We start from the raw sequence: 13879 nt of genomic DNA, 5'->3' as shown, positions 1-13879 counted from the left end.
ATTGCCAAGTTAAAAATCAGTGAACTGCATCAAAGTCATTTGATTAGTTTTTAATGCACTTGGAATTGACTTATAAAGCAGTTTACAAATCAATTCTGCAAGCTTATTACAATGCACTGAGGTCAGTGCCTACTTTTATTCATTTTTCATCCATTACATTACCCTCCACATTTAAAAACAATTCCCTGCCTTTCTTAAATTAATGACTGCACAAGGCATTTAGATTGCTCCTACAGTTTAGTCATATCCAAGGTGGTACAGATGGTCTTTTCTGCATCACTAGGTTAATATGACCATGTTATATTGCATTACAGATTTAGTTGTCTAACCTCAGTTCATCCGGAAAGAATAAACGTTGAGAATTTTGGTCAATGCTAACACTTTCAGGCATCAAATATAAAACATAGATAAGTATAATCTTATGATTCTTAACACTAAAAAACCGCCTTGTAAGTTGCTTCCATATTTTAATATATTTGCTTTCTAATTTGAATAACTAAAAGAGATACTATTTAGCTTACTATCTACTAAAACGTTCAATAGGCCTGAAATAATAATAGAATCGGGGCAGGGGGGTTATACATCTTTTAACACATTCTCGAAAACAATTATATGTATTGATAAACTACTGACATGAACATAATTTTGTTTAAAGGCATCATTTTTCACTTGAGAGAGATATTTCTACTATACATGAACTTATAATTAACTATCATGACAATGTCTTTCTCAGGACATGTACCTTCTATGAAACTGCTGAATATAAATTTGTAAGCTGCATCTTCATACACCCTGCGTTAACACTTAAATAAGAGCTGTTTACATCTCAACCAAGAAGATACAGATATTCCCAGTGTCCTTCTGTTTTGAAACCTATAATTATGATTTCAATCTATATATGAAAAAATGTTAAATACTTGGCCCAGGGTCAAATAGGAAATCAGGGTGGTAAAATCAAAATAAAACAGCAGCTTCCTTGATTTAATTTCAGTTTTACCCCAGATTTCATGCTTTCTTGTTCCATAAATATTCACACAACCATCTATTGAGAATCATAAATCTCTCCTCTAAATAAATGTAGATAAATGCATACACACATTTTTTATAATCCCAAATGTTGAATAACAAAATCTCCTCCATCTGAAATTCTTCCACTAACCTCCCTTAGAATCCTCTAGGGCTAGCTAGCTGACTCTTAAGAAATATTCCTTACATTTTTCAGTTTCTTTACATCTAGTTTTAGCTAATCATAGTTCTCACAGAATTACAATGATCACAACTAAATTTCTATCCCTATCTCCTGCAATAATGGGACTTTAGGAAATGGTTTTATCAAAATTTCCAAATTGAGAAATTTTTACCAATCTGAATTATTTCTCTGTCTCTCTCTCCTCACCTCCCTCACTCAGCCAGGGCTGATTCTAATCTAAAATTTGGAAGAAAACTATTGTGCTAATTTTGACATGAAATAAGACGCTAACTTAAGACTATACCTAGGAATATTAGAAATAGTACATTTATTGCAGAAAACCCAAATATTCCTAAAAAGTTCTCAATATATTGCTAAATCACTGAATTTCCTCACAGTTATAGATTCCCCATTCCCTTGGTTTAATTTCACATCATTTCCACAAACTCTTAGAACTTTTGACTACTTAATCATTTTACTACTAAACTCAAGTTAAATATCAATTAAAAGATATTACCCTTGCTTGGTTCTGCTTAGCTGGATTATAAACTGAAAAGTGGGAAAAATTTTACTTTCAAAAAGTCATGCAAACCAGAGACTAAAGTGGGGTACGTAGAGGACATGTGTGTGTGCATACGGGGCTGGGGGGCAGGGTTGTGAAGGTCACAGCCAGAGATACTTCCCCTCACAAAGCATTTGGAGTGCTGGGAAGTATCTTGATTGGATCTGTGAAAACAGACTGTGCAAAAGAGTTTTGGGGATGCGTCCTCAGGAAATACGCCTAAAAGGAAAAAAAGAAGACAGGATTGGTCAGAGGAAGTTATTTAAACTGATACAAAAACGCAGCTAAAACTTCAGCCTGTTCTCTTGGGAGCTGTGGAGCTGGACTTGTCCTTCAGAGTTATGCCAAAATGAAGTCAAGTATCTCCCTGTTGCAGCTAGTCACTGGTTACAGGTATCCCCTGGGAAGGGCCATGACCTTGGATAAGGCAGGTGCCTACCTTTTACTACAACTCCCAGTGAGGGATGGAGCTGTGTACCTGCAGGGGCCAATATTTTCTGCATCTGTCCCTGCCTTGAGGAGAGTGTCAGGCATAGTGCCTATGGTACAGATGGGGAAGGACAGTCAGTCTAGGGTCTGAAAAAAATGATGATCTGAGTAAGCTTCCCCGGTGGCTCAGATGGTAAAGCATCCACCTGCAATGCGGGAGACCCGGATTCGATCCCTGGGTTGGGAAGATCCCCTGGAGAAGGAAATGGCAACCCACTCCAGTATTCTTGCCTGGAGAATCCCATAGACAGAGGAACCTGATAGGCTACAGTCCATCGGGTCGCAAAGAGTCAGACACGACTGAGTGATGTCACTTTCACTTTCACTATCACACAAAAGAATTCATGAATTAATATCAATGTACCTTTCCATAACCAGGGTATTCACACATCTGGCATTTAAATTGGAAGCCTTAAAATCACTGTGGGACTTTTCTCCAACCAACTAGCTCTGGATGTGCAGAGAAATATAATTTTAATCTCTGAGTCAGAGAGAGAAACATATCAAATTTGATGAGAGAAACAGGGAAAATAATTGAAATATCTGACTTTCCTTTTCAGGAAGAAATTTCTACAGAGGCACCCTGAGGGGAGATGTCTAACTTACTAATGTGTTCGGAGTCTATGATGACGCCCATGGGCTGCTAGAGCAACCCATAGTATTATCAAAGAAGGCAGTAGCTAGCAGTTTGACTGGGGGAAAAAAAAAAAAAACAAAAACATTATTCAGAGTGAACTCAGTACTGACCTGGATAACCTGATTAGTGGGTGTCAAATGGGGCAGTGAAGCCAGTGCAGTCCTGGTGTTTGTGAAAACAAAAGGTCACCAGGTGTCCATCAACCTGGTAAAACTGCAACTAAATTTGGGACCCTTTAAAGGAGCAGATGTGATCTGTAATGCCTTGAAAGACTTAGACTTCTGGGACATTTCCTGGGGTGAGAGATACTGGAGAAAAAGAAACATTTCATAGTAAGGCATTAAGTATAGGACAAGACAGGAATCTTGAAGGAATGTGCAAAGATCATGTGTGTGGAGATCAGGGGAAGTTACTGATGTAGCAGGAGTGAGAATAGCCACAGGAGTCACAGCAGCAGCAGAGAACTTCTGGAACAAGTTCACAAAGGCTGACTATGTCTGAGAAGCACTGCTTCCAACCTAGCTAGCTCCTCCTGAGGGCGAAGAAGCAGAAAACACAAGTTTAGAATAAGGGAGATAAGGCAGAAAGTGGGACAGGCTGGTGGACTGCTCTTAGCCACCCAAGGTCAAAAATCCCTCCACAAGGAGGCATTGGAAATGAAATCAAACACATTAGAATTATAAATACCTAAACGGGTTTCCAGTATTAACTGCTTAATAAATTGATGTATGATTTACAATACTGCTATTTTGTTTCTTTTATAGAATTCTTTCTTTTCAAAATGCCAAGTTAAAGAGTCCATTCATGTTATGCAAAAGTAATGACATTTGTACCTAGTTTGACCCAAGATGACCATGTATTAATAGTTGTTACAATCAACAGGAACTTTTTGATGGAGTGTTCTGAGCACAAATGGTACAGACACCTGTTACCCTCATGCTGTGTAAATAGGGACTGTCCCTAATTTGGGTGTTGCTAAGTAACAAATTCTTCCAAACGGCATGCACACAGGGACTCTGATGTGGACATGCTCATTTAGGCTGTCATTAACATTCATTGATAACAAAAGGATAATGCATAATTTTTTCAATGATTAGTAATTATCTTGATCTTAGAAACATGTATTTTGCCCAAATCCTGGGTGGGGGGGGGGGGCGATGATATAAAGTTGATTGCAACTTATAACTGAACTTTTCCCAGATTTCTTTTAGCAACAATGTCATGGTTCCTTTTTCTATGTCAAATTTAATCTTTAAAAACAGGAAACTTCCAAACACATGATAATAGTAAACATTAGTTATGTTGTAAAACCTTTAATTAAATTCATCTGAATAAAGGATTGTTTCTATAGTAATGCTTGCTGAGTCGGAAACTCTATATTACTACCACAGCTCTTCATCTTTGAATTAAAGAATGACTTTCAGCTCCAATGGAGAATAGTAAAAACATTGTGAATGCCCTTTATAAACCAGCTATACAGAAAATGTCTTTGTTCCTTAGCTTGAGGTCTGAGCACTGAAATACAAATATGAGGGAGTAACGTAGCTATTCAGGAAGATACATGTTTTATGTGTCAATTATTCAGAATACTGAGTCCAAAGTACACAAATACATTTTACTGGCTTAAATTAGCTAGATAATTGCCTAAATTACCAACTGTACTCTGTGTGTATAGACTTTGCTTCAGTCAAAGCTTTCAGAGTAATTCAAATTTTTATTTTAGTAAGCATAAAAGTAAAAATTCTCTTTTGATTTGGAGAGTATATTTTTAATCATTTCAAAGATGATGGAGTCCCTTTTATAGTACCTTAATGAAATTAAATGAAAAAGTTCACTTTTGAAAATAACTGTGAGAAAAAGATACCATAAAATTTTAACTTTATTTTTATGTTTAGTTTCATTTAAAATATATCTTTATATTTTTATCTAACCATTAATAACCTAGAACTGCTGCTGCTAAGTTACTTCAGCTGTGTCCAACTCTGTGCGACCCCATAGATGGCAGCCCACCAGGCTCTGCCATCCCTAGGATTCTCCAGGCAAGAACACTGGAGTGGGTTGCCATTTTCTTCTCCAATGATGAAAGTGAAAAGTGAAAGCGAAGCTGCTCAGTTGTGTCCGACTCGTAGCGACCCCAGGGACTGCAGCACCAGGCTCCTCCGTCCATGGGATTTTCTAAGCAAGAGTCCTGGAGTGGGGTGCCATTGCCTTCTCCGAATAACCTAGAACAGTAGTTCTTAAACTTCAATGTGTCAGCATGACCTGAAGAGTTTTTCAAAATACAGATTGCTGTATTTCTGTGTTAAAGAATCAGGTGTTCTACCGTAAGGGCCAACAAATTACATTTCAAACATGTTATAAGATGATGTTGATGGTCTCAGTACAGGAGAATCACTGACTAATGCTCATTCAGTAGGAAAAATGACTTAATTACTCAACACAAAGAATAACTTATTCATAAATTTATACATTCTACAAATATGCATTGTTATTGTTGTCAGTTGCTAAGTCGTGTCTGACTCTTTTGTGACCCCATGGACTGTAGCCCCCCAGGCTCTTCTGTCAATGGGATTTCCCAGGCAAGAATAGTGGAATGTATTGCTATTTCTTTCTCCATGGGATCTTTCTGACTCAGGGATTGAACCCATATCTCTTGCATTGGCTGGTGAATTCTTTACAACTGAGCCAACAGGTACTCACTGTTTGCAAAATGGGGGATATGGAAGAAAATACAACATTCCTCCTATGAAGTAGAGTTTAAGTGTTCCTGGATACTTAAAATAAGGTGAACTTCTTTAGTTTTCCATAGCCCTCACCTCTCTTGCTCTTTATTTGTCACCAGGAATGAGATATATTTGTTGAAGGTGGGCTGATGAAAAGACTTCCTTCAGCCCTCTGAGATGTGGAAGGTGAGGTGTTCTGTCTGACAAAGGAGGTGGATTTGAGAAGAGAGTCATGAAAACCTTGGTGAAGTTTTGAAATACTTATTAATGGAAAGAGATGAAAATTATCTATAAAAATTAGGATTTTATGTGCAATTTTTACTTGTAATCACTAAATGATAAAATTCATTATTTTTCTGTGACTAAAAAGACTTAAACATGGGCCTGTTTTCTTGTTGAGATATGTTTCAAGTTTAGTAAAATAAGGAAACTTCATGGATTTTTGCCTGTGATGGAAGCAGTAGATTAAGTAGGCAAACTAAAAGCTGTTTTTAATTGATAAGAGGAGTGAATGTGATTAGTTAAAATTTATTTGGGGATATGAACTTAAGGTCAGCATTTATAGTGGCTCAAACTGACTTTTTGGTTTTAAGACATAAAAAGAAGACGGAATGTACTTATTTTCTGTTGGGTTGTATATTGTTTTTGTTTAATTTAGGTTTCCCAAACACCTTAAAGAGATTTGTAACAAATGAGAATGTGTATGTGTGTCTGTCTGAACCAGACTGGTGATCCTAGATTTCTGTTATCAAATAGAAGAAATACTAGATTTAAATATACTTGTAAAATGAAACTTTAAAATATTTTATTTAAAATAATAAAAACAAAAACCTCCTAAACCTGATGACAATTGACTTTGAAATAAATAGTGTAAGCATGAACACATAATTTGGCTATCTTCCATGTTGTACAAATATTTCATAGTAACAGATATTAGAGCAGGAAAAATAGAAGACATGTTTTCCCATTGCTGCATTGCTATTATTTCCTTTAGATGTGATCCCCTTTTATTTGGTAGGAAAGTAGATTTTTATCCTGCACTCAGTATCATTTCCACTATTCAGATTACAGAGTTTAAACCATCAGTGAGAAAAGGTTTAATTATATATTATAATTGGTATTTATATTCATTATGGAGTAATTAATCAACACAATTGTGCAGTATTTATTAATTTGATAGTTAGACCTACTAGATAATACTCTCTCCTGTACTTTCTTCTTTCCAGGAAAAATAAGTCATCTATTTATGGCTGGTTCTATATATTCAACAGAGATTAAGTTTATGAAAAAATTAATTCTTCCCAGAGAAAGCTGCTTACTTTTGTTGTGTTGTGTTCCTGATTCAGAAACTAGATATTCGTACTGAGAACTGATTCACCTTTTTATTCAATACAAGTCTCTAAGTTTCCACAATTTACTCCACCCAATTTATCACAGTGTCTTTTCATGATGTATCTTTCCTATTGTGTATTTACTAATAACTTCTTTTCTATTACTTAATATTCTCAATTTAATACTTCATTTCCTTTTCATCTGTATTTTTTGTCACTTCACATTTTAAAAAAATTTTGTCTATATTTCAGGAGAGGCAGTTAAATTTATAGACACCCACATCTTCTCAAATAAACAGTAGCCTTTTCCTATTATTTTCATTTAAATACCAATACTAAGGGCATGCATACACCCCCAGACACCCACTTAACACATACTTTTATATTCCTTATTTAAATAAGAAATTAAGCTTTTTGAAAGATGAAATTTTTCTGCAGAAAGGGGTGTATCAAAATTTAGTTTTCTCTTATTTTTCATTGGTTTATTTGTTTTGTGGCCACCAACAGAGCAACACAGAGAAGGCAATGGCACCCCACTCCAGTATTCTTGCCTGGAAAATCCCATGGATGGAGGAGCCTGGTAGGCTGCAGCCCATGGGGTCGCTAAGAGTCAGACACGACTGAGTGACTTCACTTTCACTTTTCACTTTCATGCATTGGAAAAGGAAATGGCAACCCACTCCAGTGTTCTTGCCTGGACAATCTCAGGGACGGGGGAGCCTGGTGGGCTGCTGTCTATGGGGTCGAACAGAGTCAGACTCGACTGAAGCGACTTAGCAGCAGCAGCAGCAGCAACTGAGCAACAATGTTTGATATAGTCAATATATTATTTTACAAAGGTAGCAAAATTATGCTTTAAGGAAAAAAAGAGGAATTTTCCAAAGATCAGAAATGATATAAAGTAGAACTTGGATAGTATCAGAAGCTACCAAATATAATTTGTCTGTCCTAAACTTTTCTGCTTGATTTAATAATCAACTTTTCAAAAATTGACACCAAGTAAAAAGAAATTTACAGCCTATAATGACAGAAGGTATAATCAAAACCAGTATAATGGTTGTAAATAATAGGCCTTTGTAATGCTCTGGAAACAATTGTATCTGCATATTTGTACTCTCTCTAATGATTCCCTGTCTGAGTGACAGCTGCAGTGTAGGGAAACCACTCATGTTCACATAATAAGGAACAATCTCTACTGAATTTGCTGTGACTTGCACAAAAGATGCTATTTTAATCATAGTATAAAGTTGCATATATTATGTATGACACTCTGGGAGGCTACTGTAGAGATTATCTTCCATTCAAGAAATCAAAGCTTCAATTATCCGTTTGTATATCAGTGTGAAATGAATCCTTTTTTTTTTTAATGCTTTTTTTTTTTTTTTTTGCCATACAACTAATACACTACTCCCTTTTTTCACTCTCATCCAATTTGATGGACCATGAAAGACAATTATTCTGGGGGAGAAATGAAGACTTTCTGAAGACAAAAAAGAAACAAAACTAGGCTTCCCCCAAAACAAATTATCTTATTGACATTCATGATCAAAATACAACCTGAAATTGCCTAAAGTATATTCTTGAGAACCATTCAATAGTGATGAAGTTTGTTAGCAGAAAATATGATGAAAGCAAAAATAGTAATCAACTTAAAGGAACAAATCTTGGTATTATACTAATTTTTTATAGTACTTCAGTTTTGTTATAAATGTCAACTGGGAGACTGACAAATTGGTGGTTTTGATAGTTTTTCCCAAGTGTGATATTGTTCAGAGTAAAATATTCAGAATATTGGAATTGTATTACACTATATTATTTAACTTCTATGCAGAGTACATCATGAGAAACGCTGGACTGGAAGAAACACAAGCTGGAATCAAGATTGCCAGGAGAAATATCAATCACCTCAGATATGCAGATGACACCACCCTTATGGCAGAAAGCGAAGAGGAACTATAAAGACTCTTGATGAAAGTGAAAGAGGAGACTGAACAAGTTGGCTTAAAGCTCAACGTTCAGACAATGAAGATTATGGCATCCGGTCCCATCACTTCATGGGAAATAGATGGGGAAACAGTGGAAACAGTGTCAGACTTTATTTTTCTGGGCTCCAAAATCACTGCAGATGGTGACTGCAAACATGAAATTAAAAGACGCTTGCTCCTTGGAAGAAAAGTTATGACCAACCTAGATAGTATATTCAAAAGCAGAGACATTACATTGCCAGCAAAGGTCCATCTAGTCAAGGCTATGGTTTTTCCAGTAGTCATGTATGGATGTGAGAGTTGGACTGTGAAGAAAGCTGAGCACTGAAGAATTGATGCTTTTGAACTGTGGTGTTGGAGAAGACTCTTGAGAGTCCCTTGGACTGCAAGGAGATCCAACCAGTCCATTCTGAAGGAGATCAGCCCTGGGTGTTCTTTGGAAGGAATGATGCTAAAGCTGAAACTCCAGTACTCTGGCCACCTCATGTGAAGAGTTGATTCATTGGGAAAGATTTTGATGCTGGGAGGGATTGGGGGCAGGAGGAGAAGGGGATGACTGAGGATGAGATGGCTGGATGGCATCACGGACTCGATGGACATGAATCTGAATGAACTCCGGGAGTTGGTGATGGACAGGGAGGCCTGGCTTGCTGCGATTCATGGGGTCGCCACGAGTCGGACACAACTGAGTGACTGAACTGAACTGAATTGAATATATTATGTCCCAGTATTGCCTTAACAGGATAACATAATGTCATTTAGATGCAACAAAGAAAGCAACTGATATGATGAAAATTTTTTAGCTGGTGTACATTTGATTTAGTATAGTTCATTTTGCAACATAGGCTTTGGGACTGGGTTTTTTATTTTACATATATTTAGCTATCTGATTTACATATAGTATAACAATTTATTTTTTCAATATTAAAGTTTTTGGATAAGTCTTCCAGTTTCCCACAGATGACAGTAACTTAAATTTTCATTTGCTCATAGATCCTCCTAAAAACTACAAAGATCAATAAGGGAGGCAAATAAAAATACTTATAAACTATGCCTAAAGAGTAATCAGAGCAAGACATTACAAACTTTAATTTACATGTAGCCAGGGAAATAACTGCCCAAGACCAAAAGAATTGCTTAAGAACACAATACAATATTAAGCAGAAAATAAGTGAAAAAAATGGGAGCACCAATGTCTCCTTAGAGTAATGGAACACATATCAAATCGAGTTTATTCTCAGAAGACAGTTTCACACTGAGTAAGAAATACTGAGAGAAATTCTGTGACCTTAATGGAGAAAGCATTGGTTAAAAGGGGGATAATAAAAGTGGCTAGAAAAGTGCACAAGACCCAGATGTAAGCTTTGGAAAAGCACTACTTCTTGGAGAGAGAGAAGTATCTTCAAAGCTGGAAATGTCCCTTGGAAGCTCGGAAATAAGGAAGCAGATAAATATAAGTTCTCCATATTTACATACGAAGGAACAGAATAATCAGAAGACAAAAACAAGCAAACAACGAAATCAATTAGCGTCATATATTTTAAAGAACAAGAAACTTCCTCCACAAAACCCACACATTTACAAACTCCTTGCTATATACAAATTAAATTTTGAACTGAAAAATTTAAGAAGCCACTCAAACAAGACCTATTCTCTCCCCCCACCACCAGATATTTCTCATTAGTGATCGTCCAGGAAAATCCTTATTGAATGGATTATCTGTACAAAGATATCTCTAATATCTGTACAAAGAAAACTCTAATATCTGTACAAAGATATCATAAGAGAAAAACAGGAAACAGGAATAAAAACATGCAGAAGAAAGTGTGTTATGTATCTGGCTATAAGACAGAATAGGTAAATAGCACCCCAAAATAAATTTAAAATTTTATACCAGTAATTAGAGGTATGAAATAAGATTATAAATTAGGAATTCAAGAACATAGAATAAAATCTGGACAAAGAAGAAAATGCAAAGCAAGACTCAAAGAATACAGGCAATACAGTCAAGACAGAAAAAAGGCACAATTATCTAAAAAAATAAGATCAAATTACAAGCAAACCATAAGAATATAGGTCAGAAATGAAAGAAGTTAAGAAAATAAAATAGAACAAAGACAGAATAAAGGACCAGAAAGGAAGTGGTGGATATGAAAGATAGGCAAAGAAGGTGCAACATTACTTGAGTTTATTATTTGAGTCCCTGAAGAAGACAAATAAACCAAATGGAAGTAGTTATTAAAATTATAATTCAATAAAATTTCCTGAACTATAACATGAATTGAATGTACATATTGAAAGGGCCCACCATACATCTGGAAAAATGTCAAACCTAGACATATAGAAGCAATAGTTTTAGACTTTAAAAGTCTGTTTTCATTTGAAAGAAAAGTATTAAAATCTACCATTATTAGTTTATTTTTGAAATTTTCTGGGAATCAGAAAAGTAACAAAATCACTTACAAAGGGCACACAAGGGTTGGCATCAGATTCTTCATTAGGAAAATTTGATGCAAGAAAAGTGGAACACTATCTGTTAGGTTCACAGGGCAACAAAGTGTGGACCAAATAGCTTATATCTACCCAGGCTGTCCTCAAAGCGTGAAGGCTACAGAAAAACCATGTTGATTTACTTATGAACATCTCCTGAACAGGATGAACTTTTCCATGAAGTTTGTTTGGCGAAACTTCAACAAAAAGCCAAGTGGTGAGCATTGAACACATTTCACTAGAAATTTAAGGCAAAACCAAAGTGAGAAGTATGTAAATTACATCCTCTGAGAAGCTAGAAGTACTGCAACCAAAGGAATGGAAGAAGGAAATATAAGCTCATCAAGTGCCTTGTTGGTAAAAATGGGGAATGAAATAATATAATTTAAACTGATAAACTGAATGGTAAAAGACTAGGCATGCAGAGGACTGCAAAGGTACTGATGATAGTTGATTAGGATAATTTGAATAGTCTAATCTCTGGAGGAACAGTGACAGTGAAAATCACGCAGTTGTGTCTGACTCTTTGGGACCCCATAGACTATACAGTGCATGGAATTCTCCAGGCCAGAATACTGGAATCAATAGCATTTCCCTTCTCCAGGGGTTCTTCCCAACCCAGGGATTGAACCCTGGTCCTCCCGCATTGGAGGTGGATTCTTTACCAACTGAGGTATCAGGGAAGCCCCTCTGGAGGAAAAGAAATGTCAAGAAGCTACTCCACAAACAAGTACCAGGTTTAGATGATTTCACAGTGGAGTTACACTTAAGTTTTAAAGCCCATATAATCCTGGCATCACAGACTCAATGGACATGAGTTTGAGAAAATTCCGGGAGTTGGCGATGGACAGGGATGCCTGGTGTGCTGCAGTCCATGGGGTCACAAAGAGTTGGACAGGACTGAGTGACTGAACTGAACTGACTGATAATCCCCAAACTATTTTTTATTATAACATATTATAGAAAATAGAGAAGACATTACAAATAATTTTCTAATGTAATTATAATGTTGATAATAATACCTAATGAAATTGCACATATGCAGTCAAAAATTACAGAGCAATTTTCCTGATGAGTATAGATGCAAAATCCTAAATTAATTTTAGATGAAATGAATTCAATATTACAAGATAAAATACATCAAGCCCAAATGTGGCTTCTTTCACGGGCAAAAGAACAGTTCCATGCTGAAGCTCCAGTACTTTGGCCACCTCATGCGAAGAGTTGACTCATTGGAGAAGACATTGATGCTGGGAGGGATTGGGGGCAGGAGGAGAAGGGGACAACAGAGGATGAGATGGCTGGATGGCATCATGGACTTGATGGACATGAGTCTGAGTGAACTCCAGGAGATGGTGATGGACAGGGGAGGCCTGGCGTGCTGCAATTCATGGGGTCGCAAAGAGCTGGACACGATTGAGCGACTGAACTGAACTGAATTGAACTGAACTTTATGAATAAGATTTACCATAAAAATAAGGAAACAGAATAGCAAATTTGTTTCCAAAGATGCTGAAAAGGTAATTTACAAATTTCAACACCCATTAATAAATACAAGCAAATGGAAACGTCCATAAAATTACAAAACACATTCCACTTGGCCATATGTCATCATTTGAATTACAGGGATCACTGGTTGCATTCACACAAAAATCAGGAATAAGTGATGTTCACTATCAATTTCTTTTTAATAATACATTGTAAGGTAATAGCCAGCTCAATTAGACAAGAGAAAACTATTAGATGTATAAAAACTGGAAAATAAAATGCAGTCTCTATTTGATTAAAACAGTTGAAAAACTGAAGTGGTTATTTATGTAGCATGGAAAATAGAGAATAAATTCTAAATTATTTTCCAAAGTAATTATAATGTTGATAATAATACCTAGTGAAATTGCCACATACACCCTCAAAAATTACAGAGCGATTTTCCTGATGAATATCGATGCAAAATCCTAAATTAATTTCAGATGGAAAGAATTCAGTATCACAAGATGAAATGTAAAAATAATTCCATGCTGGCAACTCTGTTAATAAGATTTACCAGAAAATAAAGAAACATGTACGTGTTGTCATTTACTTACGGTTTACAGTTTTGACTGGTAATATTGGATTTACCCTCTCTGGCGAAGCAGCATTTTCTTCATCTCTCACATATTCAAAATTAATGATGAACATCATAGCCACGCCCTCTTGGTTTTTCACTGGAATTATGTGAGTATTACAAATGAAAGTGGACCCTAAGGAGATAAAAAATGAGTATAAGGTCAAAATTATGTCTTCATTTTGAAGTGTCAGTAATATTAAAATTCTAATAAAGCCCTGTAGAATTTTCTATCCTAAATGATCAGTGAAATTCAATTAAAAATTTAATTTCTCATTTCATATTTTATTGCATATATATTTACACAAAAATACACAAATTTGCCAGAAAGATTTTACAGGCAAATTGAACTACTACATTATGGAAAGA

The 13879-nt window shown here is 35.9% G+C and overlaps 1 protein-coding gene across 1 annotated transcript in view; it reads right to left on the bottom strand.

Moving 5' to 3' along the window:
• The window catches only part of KCNH7 (potassium voltage-gated channel subfamily H member 7), a 517474-nt gene that overhangs the window by 142609 nt on the left and 360986 nt on the right, over window positions 1-13879 (bottom strand). Inside the window, exon 3 of the mRNA XM_068967898.1 lies at window positions 13491-13646. Within this exon, the coding sequence (XP_068823999.1) occupies window positions 13491-13646 (156 nt within the window). The remainder of the gene's footprint in view (window positions 1-13490; window positions 13647-13879) is intronic.

Source organism: Capricornis sumatraensis, chromosome 3 (assembly GCF_032405125.1).
Source record: "Capricornis sumatraensis isolate serow.1 chromosome 3, serow.2, whole genome shotgun sequence".
Lineage (NCBI taxonomy): Eukaryota > Metazoa > Chordata > Mammalia > Artiodactyla > Bovidae > Capricornis > Capricornis sumatraensis.
This window is presented reverse-complemented; position numbering and strand designations above follow the sequence as displayed.